Source organism: Hyaena hyaena, unplaced genomic scaffold (assembly GCF_003009895.1).
Source record: "Hyaena hyaena isolate Hyena2069 unplaced genomic scaffold, ASM300989v1 scaffold_1183, whole genome shotgun sequence".
NCBI classification, from domain to species: Eukaryota; Metazoa; Chordata; class Mammalia; order Carnivora; family Hyaenidae; genus Hyaena; species Hyaena hyaena.
In genome coordinates this window covers 108,608-130,632 of record NW_024081817.1, presented here as the reverse complement: position 1 = coordinate 130,632, position 22,025 = coordinate 108,608, and the positions used below count along the sequence as shown (strand labels likewise).

The 22,025-nt window shown below is 42.4% G+C and overlaps 1 protein-coding gene across 3 annotated transcripts in view; it reads right to left on the bottom strand.

Moving 5' to 3' along the window:
• NTRK2 (neurotrophic receptor tyrosine kinase 2) overlaps positions 1-22,025 on the bottom strand; it is a 138,559-nt gene that overhangs the window by 104,624 nt on the left and 11,910 nt on the right. For all 3 annotated transcript variants that reach the window (XM_039222730.1, XM_039222732.1, XM_039222731.1), the window contains 2 exons: positions 3,698-3,772; positions 3,512-3,583 (listed from right to left, as the gene is read on the bottom strand). In XM_039222730.1, the coding sequence (XP_039078661.1) occupies positions 3,512-3,583; positions 3,698-3,772 (147 nt within the window). The remainder of the gene's footprint in view (positions 1-3,511; positions 3,584-3,697; positions 3,773-22,025) is intronic.

Sequence of the window (22,025 nt, the reverse complement as noted above, 5' to 3'; positions counted from 1 at the left end):
TGGTCAATTGATGTAATACGGAAAACACTGCTTCAGGGTTTCCTGATTCGAGAATGGTGTGTCCTCTCCCGACTTCATTCTATATTGAGATTTCCACTCATCAAAACCCCTACCTACACAGGGTTCCCTCTTCTTCCTATGCTTACTTCTTCCGTCTTTATACTGCGTGTAAAGTGCTCACCCACGTGAAAAAAATAATCCACCGGGAAGTTGTAAAATGTGCCCACATACATCTTTTTCTCTTTTCTTTTGGAACGTGATTCAAGAATGAGTTCCACTGGAGTATCGTACATTGAAAAGCCAGTCTGCCTATGTTCTCACCAGTCTTTGAGGCACAAATGTTTCCATCTTCAGAAAGCCCTACCCTCCAAAGGAAAAACAAACAAAAACAAAAAACAAAAGAAAACAATAAAACAAGCAAACAAAAAACCATGACTCTTCCTCCCAAGAAGAACCAGGAGAGGGGGGAGCAGAGAAAGAGGACACTATGGTCAAGGTCTCGGTCAGCTACAAAGACAGCACCGGGAGCAGCTGGCCCTGTCGGGCTGCCAGCAGCACAGCCCAGAGTGGGGTCATACGCCAAAGAACAAGATGAGTTTTATGAACCATACTTATTATTGAGGCAAAAGCCAAAGAAGAGGAGGAGGGGACGGAAAAAATCAACAATCCTCTTACTGTTTGATGACAGAACTTTGCAAAGGAACTAATTAGCACCTCGGCAAAGTCTCTGGAAAATACACATACTGGCTTTTCTCACAACCCCTGGGTTCTCAGAGGCCGGGGAGGAATTAAAGGAACCAAGAAGTAAACTCAGCGACTGGTCATAGAGGCTAGGGACAGTCACCACGTGATGCTGAATGTGCCCAGGGCAGAGGGAGGGGTGGTGAGACAGGATCCAATCTGAGCCTCCCTAAAACCCGAGTCAAATAGACTGCTCTTGTGCACATTTTTATATTGTTGGGGAGACTCAGAATCAGTATATCCCTGTAGTACAGAGAAACAGCTTCTAGTACACATTTCATTCTGGTACCCAAGGTGATATTCAAAGTAATTGCAGAAAATCAGATGAAACAAGCCAGCGCCCAAGTCCTCAGTCATAAGCAGAGGTTGGGACCAAGGTCTGCAAAGGCAGATGCCTCATTTGCATCCTCCTCCCTCCCTGCCGTTCTCATAGCCAACTACTTAATTCAATTTAATATTTTGGTGAGTAGAAGCCTCTCTCATCCATGAACACTGTATCTGAAACTTACTGGCATTACTGAATGTCTGAACATTGTCTAACTTCATTCTGTCTTAATATTTGACCATGCCTGCAAATGTCAACAGAATTTTTGCAGCTTGACCAATGACTTGGCTTCCCAGCTACTGTATTTTAAAGAAACTGTATAGGATATGTCCATCTCTTTGGTTTTTCATTCTCAAAGGACCTCTTTGGGAAACAGGGATAGGTAACTGGTTTTATAGAAGCTGTTTTCAGCATGTAGAATGCCATGAAAATTATTCTACCATATATCACCTGTAACATACAACAAGTGGCTTTGGTTTTCATATAAATGGCATGCAACAGGCCAGTAGAGAAAGTAGAAGAGGCAGAGTAAGCCCTCTTATGATTAAGTTCTCTCATAAATAAATAAGCTTATTACTAAAACTATCATTAGCCATAGCCCATAGTACAAGTCACATCATTAGGGGAAGTGATGGGGTAAAACAGCCAATAAAACGTGGTTGAGGGAGTCATCCAGCTGTGATGAAATACCAGAACTTAACTTGAGGTCATTAATAACAGTTAAGTGATGGCTTTAGAGCATTTTGACTTGTGTTTCTACCCAACTTCTCTCTTATTTATGCTCTCAAGACCTATGCAGACATCAGATTTGTGCAGGCAACCCAACCACAGAGACGATGCCAGAAAGGCATTTAAATGAAATGTGTTAAACCAGTTCCTTGGAGTTGTACCACATTTTTGCCAAATGCTGTATGTCTTAATTCTACAGACTTTATTTTCAAATCGACTTCATTATTAACGCCACCCAAGAAATAAGAAGTCACGATACTGGCTTTATGCAATTAACATTTTTCATAAAACCCACAAATCTCCATGGAGTGTCCAGGCAATCTGCTGCTAAAGAATGATTTCTTTTGTAACTGGCATGGAAATCAGGTAGGGAACTGTTCTGCCCAAGGAAAGAAAGAAGACAAATAGTATAAAAAGGGCTGATTCTCTAATTATACGGATGGTAGAAATTTTATTTCCTGTGCTCTTGTTGTAAGAGCATGGCCAAGGGTGAGCCCCAGAGTTATAATTCTTTCACTTTCCATCTGTGGACCAGAGCAAATCCTAGAACGTCCTCAGTCTGATTTTATGTCTATGAAATGACAAGCAAAAAGATCTTCCCTACCGATTGTCAGAAAAACTAAGTGAGGTGGTGCAGGAGAGGGTCCCGTAGGTAAGCTGTAGGTGATGAGACACAAAAGCATGGTCCCAGAGAATTTGCAAAGCACAAAAAGACCGACGAATGCCATCCAACAAATTCCTCCAGCAGACGTTGCCCTGAACACTCAAGGCACAGAGAGCGCCAATCTGAGCTTAGGGGTGGCTGATCCTCTGTTTAATGAAGAAACCTCTCTGGGCACCTGGGTGGCTTAGTCACTTAAGCGTCCGACTCTTACTTCAGCTCAGATCATGATCTCACAGTTCATGAGATTGAGCCCCTCATCCCTGCTTGGGATTCTCTCTCTTTCTCCCTGTCTCTCTCTGCCCCTTCTCCGCTCATTCTCCTTCCCCCTTCTCCTCCTTCCAAGTTAATAAATAAATAAACTTGAAAACAAGAAAAATATTGAAGAAACCTCTCAGGAAGGCCATCGATGCCTTATGGACGCGTGCCACCACCTAAGAGGACTTAGCAGCACACCACCTGAGAGCTCCCACTGTCCACATTTCCATCTGACCTCAGCTGACAAAGCATCAGCATGACTTCAATGGAAGTACTTGCTATTTTGCAATGATCTGAACCTTTGGCATGTCCCATGATTGATTTTTCTCTACTTTTACCAATCACGACAGACAGCTTTAAGAAAATGAACTTTCAAAAGAGGATCTCCATGGGTGGGGGTGGGGGCTCTGATAATTTTTAGTTCCCTAAAAAGGCCACATCCAAATCTGTTTCTTTCAATGCCACCAGTGTGATGTCTTCCAGGGAACATGTAATGATTCCAAGGGAAAGAATCAAGGACCCTGTACCCGGACACAGGTCTTCATATCAGACTCTGCTCTTGGCCTATGGCTCTGTCCAAGATGGAATTGACCCAGAAATCCATGAAAGAGAATACATAGGCTGTTCTAAGTACCCCCCTGGAGCTACTCAAAACTCAAAGCTAACATTTCTAAGCTATTGTCACACCTATGCTAACTTTTAAAACAGGAAGTTTACAGTTGGAAAAGAAGAAAACAGAGGGAAAGTATATTGAATACATTGGGTCCTGGGAAGCAAAAGCATCAACCTTTACTTACATGTGGTGTAGGTTGCTGTTTTTCAGAAATGCTTTATGAGCCACAAATTTTAATCCAGAATCCACAATGGTCCTAAGAAAACACACAGTTGCACATACATTAGAATGAACAGGTAGATGCCCACCTAACTACAACACAGCATGAGAAAAAGTTCTGAGATAAGGTACACGAGTCCTGAGTACTCACAGGTTTTTCAGTCCTGTGTAAGCTTCAACATCATCTTCGTTGATGATTTCTAACCTCTTCTGATTGGCAATATAACTGCAAAAAGAGCAGAGAGTGAAAACCAGTCACTCAAAATACAGACAGTATATGAAAGAATGGGTAACCTCCATGCTACCTCACCAAGATGGTGACCCCTCTCCACCCACCATAGCCCCACCTTTTTTCTTAAAATACAGCAAAAGGCGAAAAACTGAATGTGACTGAGAAGAAACCATGACTGCTCGGGTTTCAAAGTCAAAGACAGATTCACCAAGTTGCATTTTTTCTTAATCATGTGTCACTCTTTCAACTAACAAGTTCAGTCTGCCTCCCCTTTCAAGGTATCCCCTGTGTAGAGAGGTGAAAATAACTTGGATCTGCGTCTGTTGCCTCTCAAAGGTGTTTCATCCTTATTGGTGACAGCCACCGGGATGCTGGCATCATCACATGCAAGACAAATCCCATCTTTCCCCATATGCCAAGAGAACCAGTTACTCCTTTTTACTTCCTTAAAACACTGAAGCAGATTCTCCTCCCCTTTCTCTCCCTCCTCCTTTCTCCCCACTCTCTCTTTTCCTGGCCCAGGATCCTGTTTGTCTGCCTCTGTCAGTAGCAATACCAATGTCTCCTTTTGGGAACTACATTTCATAAAGCCCATGTGGCCCTGGGACACTCTCTGTAGGAACGCTCCTCTTCCCCACCCACCAGACCCTCAAATTCAGGAGTAAACTGGTGACTGGCAGGACAAAGAATTCTATCCCCTTGGACATAATGATTGCTTATAGATGTGCCTGTGAACTCAAGCAGACCAATGGGAATTTTCCTTAGAATTGAATAAATGAATGCCAGGACAGAGAGAGACTCTTTCCCTGGGATAATAGTTGAAACATTGTATAGGCCCAGGGCCTCCATGAGAAATTTTTCTGCCACAAGGCAAGAGAATGTCCAACAATGAAGTCAGCACACAGAAGGAAGAGCTATGAGGGACATCTGGGTGACTCCGTAGGTTAAGCAACCGACTCTTGATTTCAGCTTAGGTCACAATTTCATGGTCATGAGATCAAATCCCTGCATCAGGCTCCATGCTGAGCATGGAGACTGTTGTGATTCTTTCTCTCCACCCCTCTCTCTGCCCCTCCCTGACTCACTCAATTTGCACTCTTTCTCAAAATAAATAAATATTTTTTTAAAAAAAAAGAACTCCGAGATATAATAAGAGAGAGGACCCTGAAAAATGACACTTGTGCCTTTGGATCCAGACATCTCTGAGGTTAGACGTCATTAACAGGAATTTGATCTGAATTTCTGTCACTTGCAACCAATAAAATCTCTTATAATACAAACTTAAAATTACTAAAACTACCACTGTGGAATTTCCTTGTGCTACAGTTGTCTGAATATTTTCTTAGGCCACAACCTTTTTGAAGACAGCTGGATCCTGTTCTATAATTCTTAATATGCACCACAGCATATAACAAAGTACCTTGCACAAGGTAGGTATTCAAAGGGTAAAGGGTAGCTAGATGGTTAAATGGATATATGAATGGATGGACAGACAAATAGATGGGCAATACTATTTGGAACTGGAGTTCCAAATACACTACAGGAAGCTATGACAGAATATATATCTTCCCCTTTCTTTTTCAAAAAAAGTTAAGATATGTCACATATTCCATCAAGACACTGAAAACAAATATGTAGTCTTGCTCTTACCAACATGAGGTAAAATGAAAAACATACTGACCTATGCAGGAGAAGATATAGCATCTATAGGTTGCTTCTACACAGTCCAAAGAAGGAAAAGTGGGTGTCAAGATATATGGTAAGAGTTGGGGCACCCAATCTTAGAAATAAAGTAAAAAAAAACACACGAATACTCTGAGAGAACAAAAATCAAACCAAAGAAAAATAATTTCAAAGGACCCACATTAACATTGTCCCCTGTTTCACAAAAAAAAGCAACCTCCGAGATAGAAAGTCATCAGCTGCTCAAAGATCTTGGCTTTCCCTGATATCCAGGGCCTGGCACTTAATAGATGTGCAGGAAGGACTCATTACCTTCTCTTGTTCTACTACACTGAGAGGAATCCCTTTTCAGACTCCAACCTAATCCTCAAAGAACTTTGAACATCTAGATTTTTTATGAAATGCTTCAAAATCATCACAATTTTGATTATTTAAATTATTCCACTAACATTTTCAATAGAGACCATAGTGACTCCCCTCTTCTAAAGTATCTCCCAATAAAACTTTATTCCAGAGACCCCTAAATATTAATACTTCTTTCATGCAACTGGCAGCAAAAAGGACAAATAACATGGGCCAGGTTTTCTTCGTGGTCACAGCCAGGACTTCCAGAGAAGCTTGTTCCTGCCTTATACCTGAGCTACCATGGTGTTGTCACTGTTCTGAAATCATCTTTGAGTTCTTCATCTCTCTTGGAGGGATCATAATCACTGTATCCTTCATGCTGATGATAGGGGCCTAACACTCAAAAGGTACTTAGTCAACATCTGTGGCACAAAGCATTTATCTTTAACTTTTCTTTTAGTTATTGATGGCCTTTGTTTTCTTATTTCATTTTTCATCAGATTTTTAATTGATAAACTCCCTAGTTGTAGTCAATAAAACACAATAAGCTAGCATAAATTAGAATGGAAGGTATAAAAGGGGGAGGAAAAAACAAGGGTGGAGGTATCAACAGAGATAGGAATTAGGTTCAAAATGCATATGCTTGTTAGAAAAGGGCTTGTTAGAAAAGTGACTCTAAGCTTTCCAGTCACCAACACTCAATAAAAGAAAGAAAAGGAAATAAATATCATCAGTGGTAAATTCACAGTGTTCATGAGATGAAAATACATCAGACATTAAGCAAAGCATAACAGTTCTTAGATCTAAGACCAGACAGGAGATTCTGCTGAAAATCATCAAAAGTACTATGTGAAATTATAAAAACTGGTCATTAGAGAATACTCTTCCACTGTAGGAGGCAGGAATGCTTTGGATAAATCTTGAATATTTCCCCTGGTCAAAATGGAAAAACCAACAGGTGAGCTATATTAAAAGGTGGGTAAGTGCCTACCAGATGCCAACAACTGCCCTTTGTAAGTTATCAGAGCCGCTGGCTATATACTGCTCATCAGCTCTACCCCTCAAGAAACTCTCGTGAGCTTCCTCGCTGTGAGGAATCACAGGGTTAGAATGGGAACCAGTACAGGTAATAACAAACAATTCACAGAGAGGAAACCTCAGTGGCCAAGAAACAGATGGAAGACTGCTCCCCCAAAAAGAGTGCAAATCAAAACAAGGACATACCACTCCTCTCCCACTAAATGGACAGTTTCAAGTCTGACAATATAAAGCATTTCTGAGGATTTCAGGCATTTCTCTTACACTGTTGGAGGGAGTACAAATTGGTACAACCACTTTGAAGAGCAATTTATTCTGGAAAATGATACATCAGCACACTTTACAACCCAGTAATCCTATTTCCAGGTATTTTCCTGAAAGGAATTCTCACATATCCACACACACAGACATTTACAAGAACATTCATTCACTGTCATATACTCAGAATTCAAAGTGAGAAACAAGCCAAGTGTCCATCAACTGATAAACAGAAAACAACCAGAGGGGAGGTGTGGGGAGGGGAGGGGAGGATGGGGGAAACAAGTGATGGAGATTAAGGAGGGCACTTGTGATGAGCACCGGGTGATATACGAAGTGTCGAATCACAACATATTACACTGTTTGTTGACTATACTGGAATTATTTTTTTTTTTAATTTTAAGTTTATTTATTTTGAGAGACAGAGAGTGTGTGCACAAGCAGGGGAGGCACAGAGAAGGAGGGAGAGAGAAAGAATCCCAAGTAGGCTTCACACAGCACAGAGCCTGATTCAGGGCTCAAACTCGTGAACCATGAAATCATGACCTGAGCCAAAATCAAGTGCTGGATGTTTAACTGACCTAGCCACCCAGATACCCCAAAACTTTTAAAAAAAATTTTTAGAAGAAACAAAAAAATAAGGTTTAGAGTTGGATTGGACCAGATCTTTGTATTTGAGAAGAAAGAGATATTCACACTGAGAAGGCAAACAAAATAAGCAAAATTGCACATCGATATGTATATAAAATATATAGCAATTTATGTAAACTTTTAAAAAATACACAAGGAACAACACCACATAATGCTCACAGTCAAGGATATCTGTTACAAAGTGTTTTTATGTCATTGTGTATTTTTTGAAATATATTTATAGATATACATATATATACATATTTTTAAATTGAAGAAAACAGAAAGTATATAGATATACTTACATATATATATATATATATATATATATATATATATATATACATATTTTTAAATTGATGAAGAAAACAGAAAGAAGGAAGGGAGGGAGGAAGGAAGGAAAAGATAAAGACGGAGAAAGCCATACACGTGAAATGACTAAGGGAAGCTGGAGCCCGGGGCTTCAGGGTTACCAGGTGGTCAAATGTACTTGGGCTCAAATTCCTGGTTCCCTGGACCACAGAAAAGGCCAACGGTCTGAAAGCCTTCTGTTCCTGGCCCCAGAGCCCTGGATGGCAGCCAGCAGATTAAGGAGGACATTGGGCTGCCCCCTACTGGTGATCTCCATGTGTCTCAAGCAGGACACTGGCCACACCAAGCCTTCTGAGCTCTCCCAACTCACTGGATGGGTCAGAAAAGCAGCAGCTGGGGAGATCAGCCCAGGGTTAGGAAGGAGAGAGACAGCGCCGGCCGGAGCACACAACCAGGAGAGGTGCCTTGCAGGCCAGGCTTTCCCATCTCTCCAGTCAAAGGGCCGTGAACCTCTGAGGACCCTTGATTGAGTCAAACTTGGCTTAATAAAGCCCATCACCATAAAGGGTTCCCTTCCGTGACGCAGTGAAGCAGACCCCGCCTTTCTCAGGAGCTTTCTCTCCCAGACAACTGCTAACTCCTCTGACCTCTGCCCACTGTTCTGGAAAGCATAGGCCCAAGGGATTTTAAGGCATTAAGGCATCCCCCACTGAGCCCATGTCCCAGCATCGAAGGAATATCATGTGAGTTCAGCAGAGCTCTGGTGCTTCGTGGAAAACTAACCTTCTGCCACCCGAACCTTTAGACCCTGCCTTCATTTTCTTTTAGGCAAGTCCTCAGCCTTTGGATGGTAACAAAGGGACTGAGTGGGTTTGGAGTTCTTCAATTTGGTACTCCTTAAGAATTTCTCCATTTACCTCCTCGGCCTCCCAGCCCCCGTGGCCCACCCCTCCATCAGCGATCTGTCTAGAACCACCGTTGGCCTTCACCCCTGTTTTGTTCAAATACGCCTTCCTTCTTTCTCGCATCTACATACAGGACTTCATATTATGAGGATTGTTTTAATTGTTGCTTTTCATGTTTGCTATATGTCAGAATCACTATCTATCACCCTAAAAGCTGAATCACATATTCAAGGGGCTTCTCAATTCACCCAAATGTATTGTGGGGTCCTACAGTATCTGGAATACTGCTTGATACCTGGTCAACACCAAAAGGCTTTTTCTTCCCAATCAGAGCATTTTTATTTAAACAGTTGGCAAGAATTTTTTTTTAGCATTTATTGTACTTCTTAACTTTGTAATTAAGAATTAGAATGAAGAATCTCTTTGTACCCACAATTACATTTTTCTCTTAACCTACTTGACTCCCCACTGACAGTTAAACTCCTTAGAGGGACGGGTCTTATTCATGTCACCGCCTCTCCACACAGCTGAAGCTTTTGGGATATTGCAGACTTAAAGCAATAAAACATATCCCTGGGTCCTCCACTTGGAGTTTTTATTATCCCAGTGGAAAGACCTTACTGATAACAAGAAACAACCATGTAGAAAATAAAGAAAGTAAAGACAACAACTGAGGAGGGCAGAGAACCACAATTTTGAAAGCAAAATTGGTCCAATGTAGAAGCAAATTTAGATTGCAAGCATACAACATATTTAAGCCAACTAATTTTGGGGGCGCCCGGGTGGCTCAGTTGGTTGAGTGTCCAACTTTGGCTCAGGTCATGATCTCATGGTTCATGGGTTTGAGCCCTGCATCGGGCTCTGTGCTGACAGCTCCAAGCCTGGAGCCTGCTGTGGATTCTGTGTCTCCCTCTCTCTTTGCTCCTCTCTCTCCCTCTCTCTCTCTTCCTCTCTCTCTCTCTTTCTCTCTCTCTCAAAAATAAATCAGCATTTTTAAAAAACCAACTAATTTTTTTTTAATGAAAAAACTAATTTCCCTCAGAAGATGAACAATTATTTGCCACTAACTCCTCAGGCTCAGGAATGCTGAGACTCAAAATGGCTTCCAAGAATCTTCAGATCCAGTGGTTCTTGACCCTGCAGGAGGCGATGCTTTCTGGGAGATGGGGCTCCCTGCCACAGTATTTGGGGAGCAGGTAAGAGAAGGACCCATGCACAAGCACAGGAACCCATCCCGAGAGGACACAGTGGACAGAACCGCGAGATGTGATTGGGCAGGTCAGCAGAGGCTTGAATGGAGGTCAGGACTTGAAGAATGACCAGAAAGTCAAAAGATAAAGAAAGTAAACACAAGCAAAGTCTACGCTGTTTGCCATTTAACTCCGTATTCCCACCAAAGCATCTCCAGTCTCAACTTGACACCCAGGACCTTCACTAAGACATTTTCTGGAGGGTAAAGAATTTCCTTTCCTAATGTTTCACAAGAAGCTTATGGGAGGCTTTCTGGAAAAGAAGAGAGGAAAGATCATTTTAGAGAAAATTCACAGAAACATCTCTGAGTTACAGGTTCCCAGAAAGGGTACTTATTCCATTTTAAAAGATTTCACATTGGCCTGAACAGCCTATCAGATAATTTCTACAGGTAACTTCCAAAGGAATCAAGAGTGATTTGAACGCATCTTGCCTTCATGTGAATTAGCTTAACAGCAGTACTGCTCAAAAGTGAAATTTCCCTATAGCCTAGACTTTATTGCCTGAACTGTACTTTGGCGACATATCAGAAAGAAATAGCAACAGCAGTGAATATTTCTTTTTTTTTAATTTTTTTAAATGTTTTATTTATTTCTAGGAGAGAGAGAGAGACAGTGTGAGCACGGGAGGGTCAGAGAGAGAGGGAGTCACAGACTCTGAAACAGGCTCCAGGCTCTGAGCTGGCAGTCAGCACAGAGCCCGACGCAGGGCTCAAACCCTCGAACCGCGAGATCATGACCTAAGCGAAAGTCGGACGCTTAACCGACTAAGCCACCCAGGTGCCCCAACAGTGAATATTTCTAATGGCCGCTCTTCCAGATGGTGTCTCTTCCCGCTATGCTGGCCACTCTCCACCACAACCAAAAAAGCAAGCAAAGAAGCTAATAAAAGTAGAACTGGAACTGCCCCATGAGATTCCCATATGCACCCAGGTTTACAGCTATGGGGTGAGGCACTTCAACTCTGATGGGATCCTCTCTACTGTTAAAATTTCTTTCGTAAGGAACAGAATCCGTAAAAATCCCTGGGTTCACAGCTAGGCAGCTTCTGTTTCTCAGCAAAAATGCTGCAAGTTTGGAAGATCAATCCCTGAGCAGGTAAAAGTGATATTATGAGAGACTCTTGAATGCTGACAAAAACTGAGAACTGATGGATGGAGAGGGGACAGGGGATGGGCATGGAGGAGGGCACTTGTGGGGATGAGCACTGGGTGTTATGTGGAAACTAATTTGACGATAAACTATTTGTAAAAAAAAAAAAAAAAAAAGATATTCTGATGGACCAGAGCAAGACTCCAAATAGGACTCTACCAGTCTCTTCTTATGAGAACAGACTGATAGATTTGTCCATTCTTATGAAAGGGTGCATCACCCCGATTGTGAAGACATGAATGTAGAGAATGCCAAATAAGCATGCTCCAAACCTGAATTCAAATGGCCTATGAGTGTATGCTGTTTGGCCATAGAAGAAGCACCAGTAATTCCCTTTGGTGGAGTGCCACACGCCAGGCACTAGAGTACCCACAGATTAAGGGTGCCCCTAATGCAACAATGCTACCAAGAAAGCACCGTGATTGCTTCCACATTTCAGAAGAGGAAACTGAGGCAAAACCATCCCAGGTCCCTTTGCCATGGTCATGCTGCTGCCAAAACAGGATTGGAGCCCAAATCTACCCACCTCTAGACTCTGAGCTCCTGGCCACCAAGCCACACCACTAGGACTGTGGACATATAAATCCAGCACTCTGGGTACCAAATAGCTTCTACACGAGGCTTTTCTTAAAATTGTAGCTTCACAGATAATCCTGGCCTAAAAACGAGTCCATGGAAAGGAATGAGGACCTTTTACAAGATGTTCTCTCACCCTGTATGCACACAGAGCTGTAACAGGAGGGACATGAAAACTCTCCAGATTCTTCCACAATGCCAAACTCTCAGAACTGCACTTGTCTAGAATAGCCCAACTACCCAGGGAATTTAATAATTCAAGTGCCTGGAAAATAAGAATTGGTGTGGTGTGAAGGATAAACACAACTCACTAGCTTCACCTCTTACGAGCCCTACGACCTGGGTCAGGTCCCTATGCCTCAGGTGCCTTGTTTGTCGGGATGTTGGGGAAATTAAGATGTCCCACCTCATGAGGGCATCTGAGGTCCTATACAGGGACTTCAATGAATGCTTGTTACGAGGAAAAATGAGCAGGAGACTGAGGTTCAAGGCGTGGCCGGGTCACCAACCAGCTCCTGAGCTTAAGCTCACCCTGCGTCCAGGGCCCACGCCTGTGGAAGAGAACACTTGGACTTGATCAGGTCTCAGCTCCCTTCAGCACACAGATTATAAGAAAACTGCAGCAAAATGTTACAAAGAAAAAAATTACAGTCTGGGTTTCTCTCAGAGTATTTACACAGCATTTTCCTCATCTCCTTCTATCAACAAGCTGGATGCCACAAGGCACACCACAATTTATGACCAGAACAATCAATTATGAAAAAAAAAACCTTAAAGTTGGCTTTCTCTATAAAATATACTGATCTTCTCCCCAGAAAATACTGAGCTTATCAGCATAGCCTTCCACACAATCTTCAGATTGGACACCAGCCTACAAATTACATGCCATGCAAACCTTATAAACTGACCAGAAGTCACAGCAATTGCATGTGGTCCAGTCTACATCTGATCAACACAGGGTCCTTTATTTTTTTTTACTTTTTCTTATTAGCCACCAACATTCCAAAACAGGAAGATATCCCATTTTAAAATTCTAGATTTCCATATTCCCTTAAAAAAAAAACTGAAAGTCTGCCAAACTGGACTAGCATTTCTTCCTGGCAGCACTCAAGACAAGCTGAGTAACACTGTCCCTGGAGGTTTGGGGCACATGTCCAGTTGGTCACATTCCCGACTGATCTCGGCTCTTTCACTAGCCCATGGAAAGATTTCATGACACCTGACTTAATTCTTGCTTGTAATCTCTACTGAGATGTCAGAGTTCCAACTGTCCTCCTACGTTGACAGGTCGCCCCCAGGCACAGACATCCCTACTACGAGTTGCATCAAATAAAATGACACAGGGGCACCTGGAGGGCTCAGTCAGTTAAGCGTCCGACTTCGGCTCAGGTCATGATCCCACGGTTCATGGGTTCGAGCCCCGCATCAGGCTCTGTGCTGACAGCTAGCTCAGAGCCTGGAGCCTGTTTCAGATTCTGTGTCTCCCTCTCTCTCTGACCCTCCCCTGTTCATGCTGTCTCTCTCTTTCTCTCTCAGAAATAAATAAAACATTAAAAAAATAAACATTTAAAATAAAATGACACAGAGGCCACAATAAAAATACCTCACTTTTTAAAAAGAGTTACCACTACCTGTTCCAGAAGCTTTAGAAACTTCCTCTGTTCTTAAAAACTAAAACTGATACAAACATAGCCACATAGGATGCGATACTTGGTAGAGTGGTAAATACAATCCCCATATCCATATATGGACATGTTTTTTCCATATATATACAGAGAAACTATATATACAGTTTTCCTTCCAACTAATTTAATACCTAATGTATATTTCACATTGGATCTCAGACCTTTGGAGCAGTCACAGCAATGTACCACAGTAAGTGGAATGACAAGTAACTGAACAGGTATGGTGACATAGATTCACCATATTAAATGAAGACCCCCCCAGGATGGATATGATCCAATAGACAACAACTGTCAAGAAAGAGGCTTAAGTTGTAGTTAAGCTAAAAAATTTTAGGGGGTGGGTATCCTCTAACATTGGCCAATATAGAACCACCTGACACATGAGTCCACTCACCAGGGGACTTGGGCTGCTCTCTACAGCTAATTCATCCAGGCAAGCCCTCAAGGAGCCATCCTCCTCTGTGTTGGGGGCACCCCAGGAGCCTGAGCAGACTTTGCCTCTGGCTGGGAAGCCTTCTGGTCACACCTGCCCCTAACAGCTTCTTGACTAAAACCATCTCTGCTGTGCTCTGTGGGAGGAATTCCAAGGTCTCGGGGGCATCTGCCCAGGTCCTGGGGCCATCAAAGGGCTGCTTCTCTGGCAACCTCGGATCTGCCTGCTGGTCTTTCCCCAGTTCATCTCCATCCACGGACAGGGTGGCTTCCACCTGGATGAGCACGTAGGCCAGGCTGCTCCGTCTTTGTAAAAGGATGTCAGCCCCACCATCTGCTTGTCTGGTTTCCAAAGAGAACGGATCTGGCCTTAACCAGTACCAGAGATTAAAATTTTCCAGGCTCTGGTCAGAGGGGACAACTTCAAATCATCTGCAATCCAGCTTCTGGCAAAGCTTGGCTCGGCAGAGGGTACTGGGGATGGAGCCTGAGCTCATGCATTGTATCGGTTTTATAATTACAGCAGGGGCATATTCAATTGGGGAGGGGGGCACGTTAGTCTCCTTGCAGAATTACATCCTTGTCACATTCCCCCAACCGTCATTGGCTTTCTCAGTAAGAAGAAAATGAAATCTACTGGTGCATTTCTCATAAAAGCTGCAAATCACATCACTCATTGTCTTTGCAAAAGAAATTCCTTTCAGGACATAGTGCCAGTCAAAGCTATGTTCCTGTGGAATTAGTAGGCATTCTCTTTACCAATAATGAGCTTCTCTTTTCACAGCCAGGAAGTTGAGAACAAATGTTGCACTCAGCTACAGCAACCACGTGAACCATTTGAGTTGGTTGGGAGTCCCGACCCCTATTTTCACTCTTTATCCCCTCCCTCTCATTTTTACCTTACTGACCCTACCATGTAAAATAATTATTGCCGGTTATTCAACTACTGATGATAAGGTGAATAACTGTGACATCTCTAACATTTCGTTCACTGCAAATTAGGTGGCCATTAGGAACCAACAGGCCAAGACTTACAGAATTACCATATAGTTGCTTTCAAGAAAATAATTAGTAAATAATTGCCTCCGCGGGTTGTTCTTGGGTTTCACAATGACTGTTCACAAAATCTTCCTGCAACTCCTATCCAACGGATAAATTATCTTATATTTTTAAAAATGCATTTTCCTCTTTTCCAGTTATTTCAGGCCAACCAATGTTTCATTTATGACTAGTGAAGAAGAACTTCCAATGATTAGCCCAGGCCTTAAGAATTTTAAGAAGCGTTCAAGTCAGCACTAATCACAACAGAACACAGTTCTGAAAGCTCTTGGCCTCCGGTCAGGTCAAATTATGCTATTTGGAACTAATATTACTGCTCCAGCGTTAGGACAGATCAAGGAAGGCACCAAAAAAATGGCATCAGGCATAACGTCAAGAAAGGAGAATGTTTCAAGCGGTAAAATTTTAGGATCTCTGTGTGAAGGTCTGTTTTGATTTTGGCACAATTTTTCATCCAATATTTATAGGCTGTGGGAGTAAGGAGAGCGATAGAATATGAGCAACACTTCCAATTTTATCTTCACTGGTTTCACTTCACATGTTAACCTTTAGTCATTTTTATAGAAGGTTAGAGATTACTTTCTTTGGAGTGAAACTACAAAGATGCTGCTTTTCTGAAAAGGGATCCCAGTCAGAAGTGGCTGTGTAAGGCAGCAATAAAAAGAAACTATTTTGTAGAAAGGAAGTGTGAGTGCATCTAAAAATCCAAAACAAATCTCTTATAAAAACTTCAATCCATAGACAGTATCATGGTTCAAATGTATGGATATTTCTGAGATCGCCTACAATGGTCAAATTCACAAGAGACCAAAAAGCAAAAGGGAGGTTGCCTAGAGCTGCAGGGGAGTTGGTGGGGAGGGTGGATAGGGAGTGCGTTTGTTTAATGGGTACAGAGTGACCATTTTGCAAAAGAAAAGGGTCTTGGAGATGGACAGAGCAACCAGTGTGAATGAACATTTGCCATTGAAATATACCTGTCAAAAACTGGTTAAGATAGTAAATTTCATGTTATGTGAATTTCACCGCAAGTTTTCAAAAGACATTTTTTAAAGGCTTTACAATTAAAGAGTGAGAGAAAAAATGAGTTAAAAGAAAAAATGAGTTACAAACTAACTGATAACCTCCAGACTCCAGGGGACCTCTTATAAACAGCCTAACAAATAAAATGGACCAGGATTCTGGAACAAAACAAAATTGCAGAAAAAAGGACATGACCTGAGCTAAATCTGACTAGGGATTGCTCAGCACACAAATGGTCAATGTCCCAATCAGCTAGCTGAGTGGGTCCCACGTAGGAGAGTAACAGCAAACAAACAAAAAGGAACCAATGTCTTTTTACATCTGTCCTCTTGACCCCAGCGCCTGTCGGGTGCCACACGCAGGATAGATTTTCCTACCGTCCCCAGCCCTACAGAGTCTACTTTCCTCCAGAATATAATCCAGGAGAGCCATGCCAAATAAAAATTAACAGCCAAGGTCTTACTATGTGTTAGGCACTAGTATGAACATTTTACAAGTGTCTGCTCATTTTAGCTTCATAGAAATCTGATGAGAAAGATTCTATTATTGTCCCCTTTGACAGATGGGAAAACTGAAACACAGAGCTTTAGTAAGTCATCCAATGTAGCAGGGGCAGATCAGTTTCATGGGGCGGGGGATGGGGGGGGTCTCAACCCACCAAGCAATCTTGCTTCCCAATCAGCATCCCTCCCCTATACCAACGCCTCAAGAAAATGAAAAAATAATTTGCCTTTCCTCCTATACACATGGCAATAGACATATTCAGTGATTTTTCAGTTCACAAAAAGAAATAATGAGGAAAGGACTTTTTAGACAGTTTTCAGAATCCCAGGATCTTCCTAGGGTGCCACTAAAAAATTATTACAATAATAATAATTCAGCCATAATGAGCTGATTCTTCAAATATTACACTGAGATCTAAACCTTCCAGGGGAAATTTAAAAATCTGTATGGGAAAGAGAGAAAGGTGGAAACTGGTAGTTTCTGACATGTAACAATCCCCATGAACTGCTGGGGACAGACCTGTGCTGTCCTGGTCTGTCTGGGTCTGTGATAGCACAATGCTTATTGTGGGGTGGATTTCTGTGTGCTGTCCTTGCTGGAAACATGGAGCCTGGTGCTTGAGAAGAGAAGGAGCACAGACAGCCATGAGAGGAGCTGTCTAGAAAGCCTTCCCACCCCGCTACACACCCCCGTGGCATAAGCCCCACACCTCCTCTATTCCAGAGCATCCCCAACAGCCCAAAACTACACTGATGCAGAGGTCACATCCCCAAGGCAGAGCCCCAGCCAGCGTTTTCCCTTAGCTCTGGGCTGTGTCCAAGCACATTAGTGGTCCTCTCTGGTGGTCCCTCTGGCCCAACTCCCTCCATATGAGGCAGTGAGCCTACAGGGTGGCAGGATGCTCGTACACCTTCCGTTGTTGACTCAGTAGGATTCTGGAATTCCCTCCCCAAAGACCCCGAGTCTGCTCTCAAAGCCTGCGCAGGCCTTTTCCATAGGTCTGCCCTCCTGAGGGTGACTCACCCCAAGGCACAACGGTGTGGCAGGGGGCAAGGTCTAAAGCTGCCGTCTGTGCCAGTGTGGACGGAGTTCTGACATCGAGGCTAGACTGTCCACAGGGCTTCAAGAGAGAAAGATGGGGGTGACCTGACTGGGGACCCCCACTGGTACCTTTCAACGAGTCATAAATGGTAAGAGCTGGCCTAAGTCTTATTACCCAGAACCCAGAAAAACGCCTGGTGGGGAAGACATGTTCAAAATATATGTGTTGACTGACTAATGGACTAAATAAATGAAGGAATTGATTAGACAATCAACACATGTACATACAAACGGTTCAATGCTGACCTCCAGTCCAGCCATCCTTGGGAAAAAAGGACTCTGTCAACAGGATATCTATGGTCCCCTGAGGTGTACACGGATACAAGATTCAATGAAAGGAGAGCAAAGACAGATTCTAGGGTAGACTGAGGGAAATCAAAGGCTCAAGAGTGCCCTCAATGCACCAGAAGATATTCTTGATTGGTGAGAGAGCCATTTCCGGAAGGAATAAATGAAATGGCTAATAAGTCAAATCCCAGAAGGCCACCCAGGCTTACTAAGAGAGTCAGCGACTCAACCAAAATGAAGACGTTTCTCATGAGAGTTAAACATTATGTATTGGTTCCATAACGCTCCTTCCTTTTTAAAAATTTAACTTTCAAAATACACATGGAGTCTACACTATTTTCATTTGTATGTATATTATGAACATACTGCAGCATGTAAACATAAATAAATGGATGATATTTATCTCAAGGGGGAATTATCTTTTTGGATTATTCAACACAATCTGTTCACCTATATACTTCCCCAGTCTATTTTTAAGAGCCTCCCAATCTCATATGTCTATCAGTTGTTTTATGATCAGTTTTGCAAACAACTATCAAAATTTCAAGATGCCTGATAGTGTTCATTATCCTAAATATAAAAGAAGCCCCATGAAACGCTCTCAGGATCAGCCCAATGCACCTTGATTGCAAAGGCACAAAAGTGTAGGTATCAGATGGACCTGGCACTCTCTCTTTTCATACTCCTGATGTCTGCAGTTCTTTAAGAAAAATGAACAGCTCTGGGCACCTGAGTGGCTCAGTCCATTAAGCGTCCAACTTCAACTTGGGTCACGATCTCGCAGTTTGTGGGTCTGAGCCCTGTATCAGGCTCTGTGCTGACAGCTGAGAGCCTGGAACCTGCTTCAGATTCTGTGTCTCTTCTCTCTCTGTCTCTCTTTCTCTGTGCCTCCCCTGTCTACTCTCTCTCTCTCGCTCTCTCTCTCAAAAATAAATAAACATTTTTTAAAAATCTTTTAAAAAGAAAGGAAAATGAACAGCCTCTACCTTCCAACGCTCCAAGAAGGATAAATCACATCTGCAATCTCACACCAGAATCGCTTTGTATGTGAACCCCCACCACAAATGCAGTCACAGGGATAAGTGCAATTGAACCACAGGAATGGCCATTATTAGCCATTACACAACAGAAAAGGCACAACTCTTTCTCATTAGACCTATTTGTTCGATGGAGATCAGATGTCCCTAAAATGATTCTTTTTCCCTGAATTTGCCTCTGGTGTTGAGCTGGGCTGTCATGCATCTCCACTCATCCACTTGCCCACACCCTCCCAAACTCTTTGCTGTCCTTCCTTCTGATTGGACACAGGATAAGCCCCCCTTGCCAAAGCTTTGCCTTTTTCTTCCTTCCTTTCCAGCTAGCTATGCTATGTCTCTACAGTGAACTGATTTTATTTTTTTACTGTTCATGAACCAACACTGTGCTACTTAATTCCATAAAGGTTACGTATTTAAACAAACATCTTAACCTGATGACTTCAAAAAGTCATGTCTAGAAATTTCCCTGTTGAAAGCCCAAAGAACATCTATCACATACTCTTATTTGGAATTCTCAATGATAGCTGTGTAGAGGAGCACATGCGTGTGTGTATCCACGTGTGTGTGTACCACGTGGGGGTCTAAGGCATGATGCTGGGCACTGGGGAAGGGTGTGACCAAGCTCCATGTGGTCCTCACCTTCACACAGCTTATATTCTACCCGTGTGTACGGAAGGGTACTCAGGCACACATTGATGTTGCAAAGTGACCTGTTCTGGGGTCAGGAACCCAGGAAAAGCACATGGTGGGGATACAGCCCAGGGGCAGGGAGACAGAGGAATTTAGCCAGAGACAGAAGGCATGGGAAAGGTGTCCTAGGCAGAGAGGCCAGCCAGTGTGAAGCCCGGGAGTCAAGTAAGAGTATATCCCTTAGGGGAACTGAAAGCCCAGAGAAGAAAGCTCATTGAAGAAAGGGAAAGGCAAGAAATGAGGCTTGAATTTGAGGATGCAGGGCTTTTAAGTCTTATTAAGACTTGTTTAAACATATAAACATAAAGCTATCTTAATTTAATTTGTTTAGTGTTTATTTATCTTTTTGAGACAGAAAGATAGAGTGTGAGCAGGGGAGGTACAGAGGGAGAGGGAGACACAGAATCTGAAGCAGGCTCCAGGCTCTGAGCTGGCTGTCAGCACAGAGCCCGACGTGGGACTCGAACCCACAAACCATGAGATCATGACCTGAGCCGAAGTCAGATGCTTAACCGACTGAGCCAATTTAAAACACCAATCTAGGGTGCTCGCTTCGGCAGCACATATACTAAAACACCAATCTAGGGGCTCCTGGGTGGCATAGGCAGTTAAGTGTCCAATTCTTGATTTCGGCTCAGGTCATGATCCCAGAGTTCATGAGTTCAAGCCCTCCATTAGGCTCTGTGCTGACAGTGTGGAGCCTCCTTGGGATTCTCTCTGTCTCTCTCTCTCTCTCCTCCCCCACTTGCGTGCTCTCATTGTCTCTAAAAATAAATAAATAAACTTAAAAAAAATAATATAAAACACCAATGTAATATGGGGAGAGCTAGGCAAGCAATTCCTATAATTCCTATGGAAAAATTATCATGCAAAAATTACTGAAAATTCTGAAAGAAAAGACTAGTGAACAAGACTAATACTTTAAACAGAAAAATATAATAATATAAAGTTTTATGAGATATAACTTTTAGTGATTAAAAATAGCTTGGCTGACTAACAAAATAAGGTATATCCCCAAATGACCCAATTTGTTAGCTGAAATTTCAGATGGAACAGTAGAATTATATCATCTACAGCATCAAGAGACCTGATTGGCTGATCAGCTATCTTGAAAAAATAATGAAACTATTTTTTCTTTGCTACCTCTCTCCTCATTTTTGAAAATCCAGATGGAGCAAAGCTTTAAATATAAAAGTATAAAGTAGTGAAAGTAGTGGAAGACAACATGGAGTTATTTTGTACTCTCAGAGAGAGGAAATCCTGTAGCCCCACTTACAACATAGAAGCCATAAAAGAAATAATGAATTTCACTACAAAAAAAACTTAATTGTGTTACCCAAGGAAAAAGAGGAAATACTGGAACCAACATCAGAAGACAAACAAGACATCATTCAACATATACATTTTCTTTCTGTTAAATAGATATTATGAATCCATGTTTTGAGAAGGCCACCCACTGAACAGAAAAAGAAAATAGCTAAGAGACATGACAAACATAGTTCACTGAAAAGGAAATACAAAGGACCTACATACATGTAAAAAGATGTCCAACTTGGATCATGATTACAGAATTGTGAAATAAAACAATGGTGAATACTACTGCCCAGGCATAGGACCTGACAAAGGTCGAAAGGTTGGATAACAAATAGTATTGGCTGAGGAGTAGAATAACAGGGTCCAGTTTGGGTTGTAGAATGAAAGGGCACCCTCCCTTTGCAAGACTACCTCGGCCACTATCTATCAAAGTCCCAAACATCTTTCAAGTGCCCCTGCAGTTCAAATTCTAGGAATTTTCCTATAGATAAAATCATGCATGTGTACAAGAAGTTGTAGACGAGGTTGTTCAAAAGGAGGCTGGTGCAGAACGAACAGCCTTTTTGTTCAATGGGTTACTGTGTCCCTGTGAAAAAAACAAGATCGGTGGGCATGTGCTGATACTGAAACATTTTCAAGACACTTTACTTAACAGTGTTAAGTAAATAAACACCAACATACAGAGCAGTGGGTAGAGAGAATATGCCTTCCTCTGTGTAGAAACAAAAAAAGACATATATACGCACTCATGTATGTGAGGAGACTTTCTGGAAGCTGAGAGTGTAGAGGCTTGGAGTCCACAACACAAGACTAACATTTCATGATACATTTCTCTGTACTGATTGCATTTCTTATCAGGTTCAAAGATTACTTTCAAAAAGCTAATTCCTGGGGTGCCTGAGGAGCTCAGTCGGTTAAGATTTGGACTCTTGATCTCCACTCAGGTCTCAGGGTTCCAGAGATAGAGG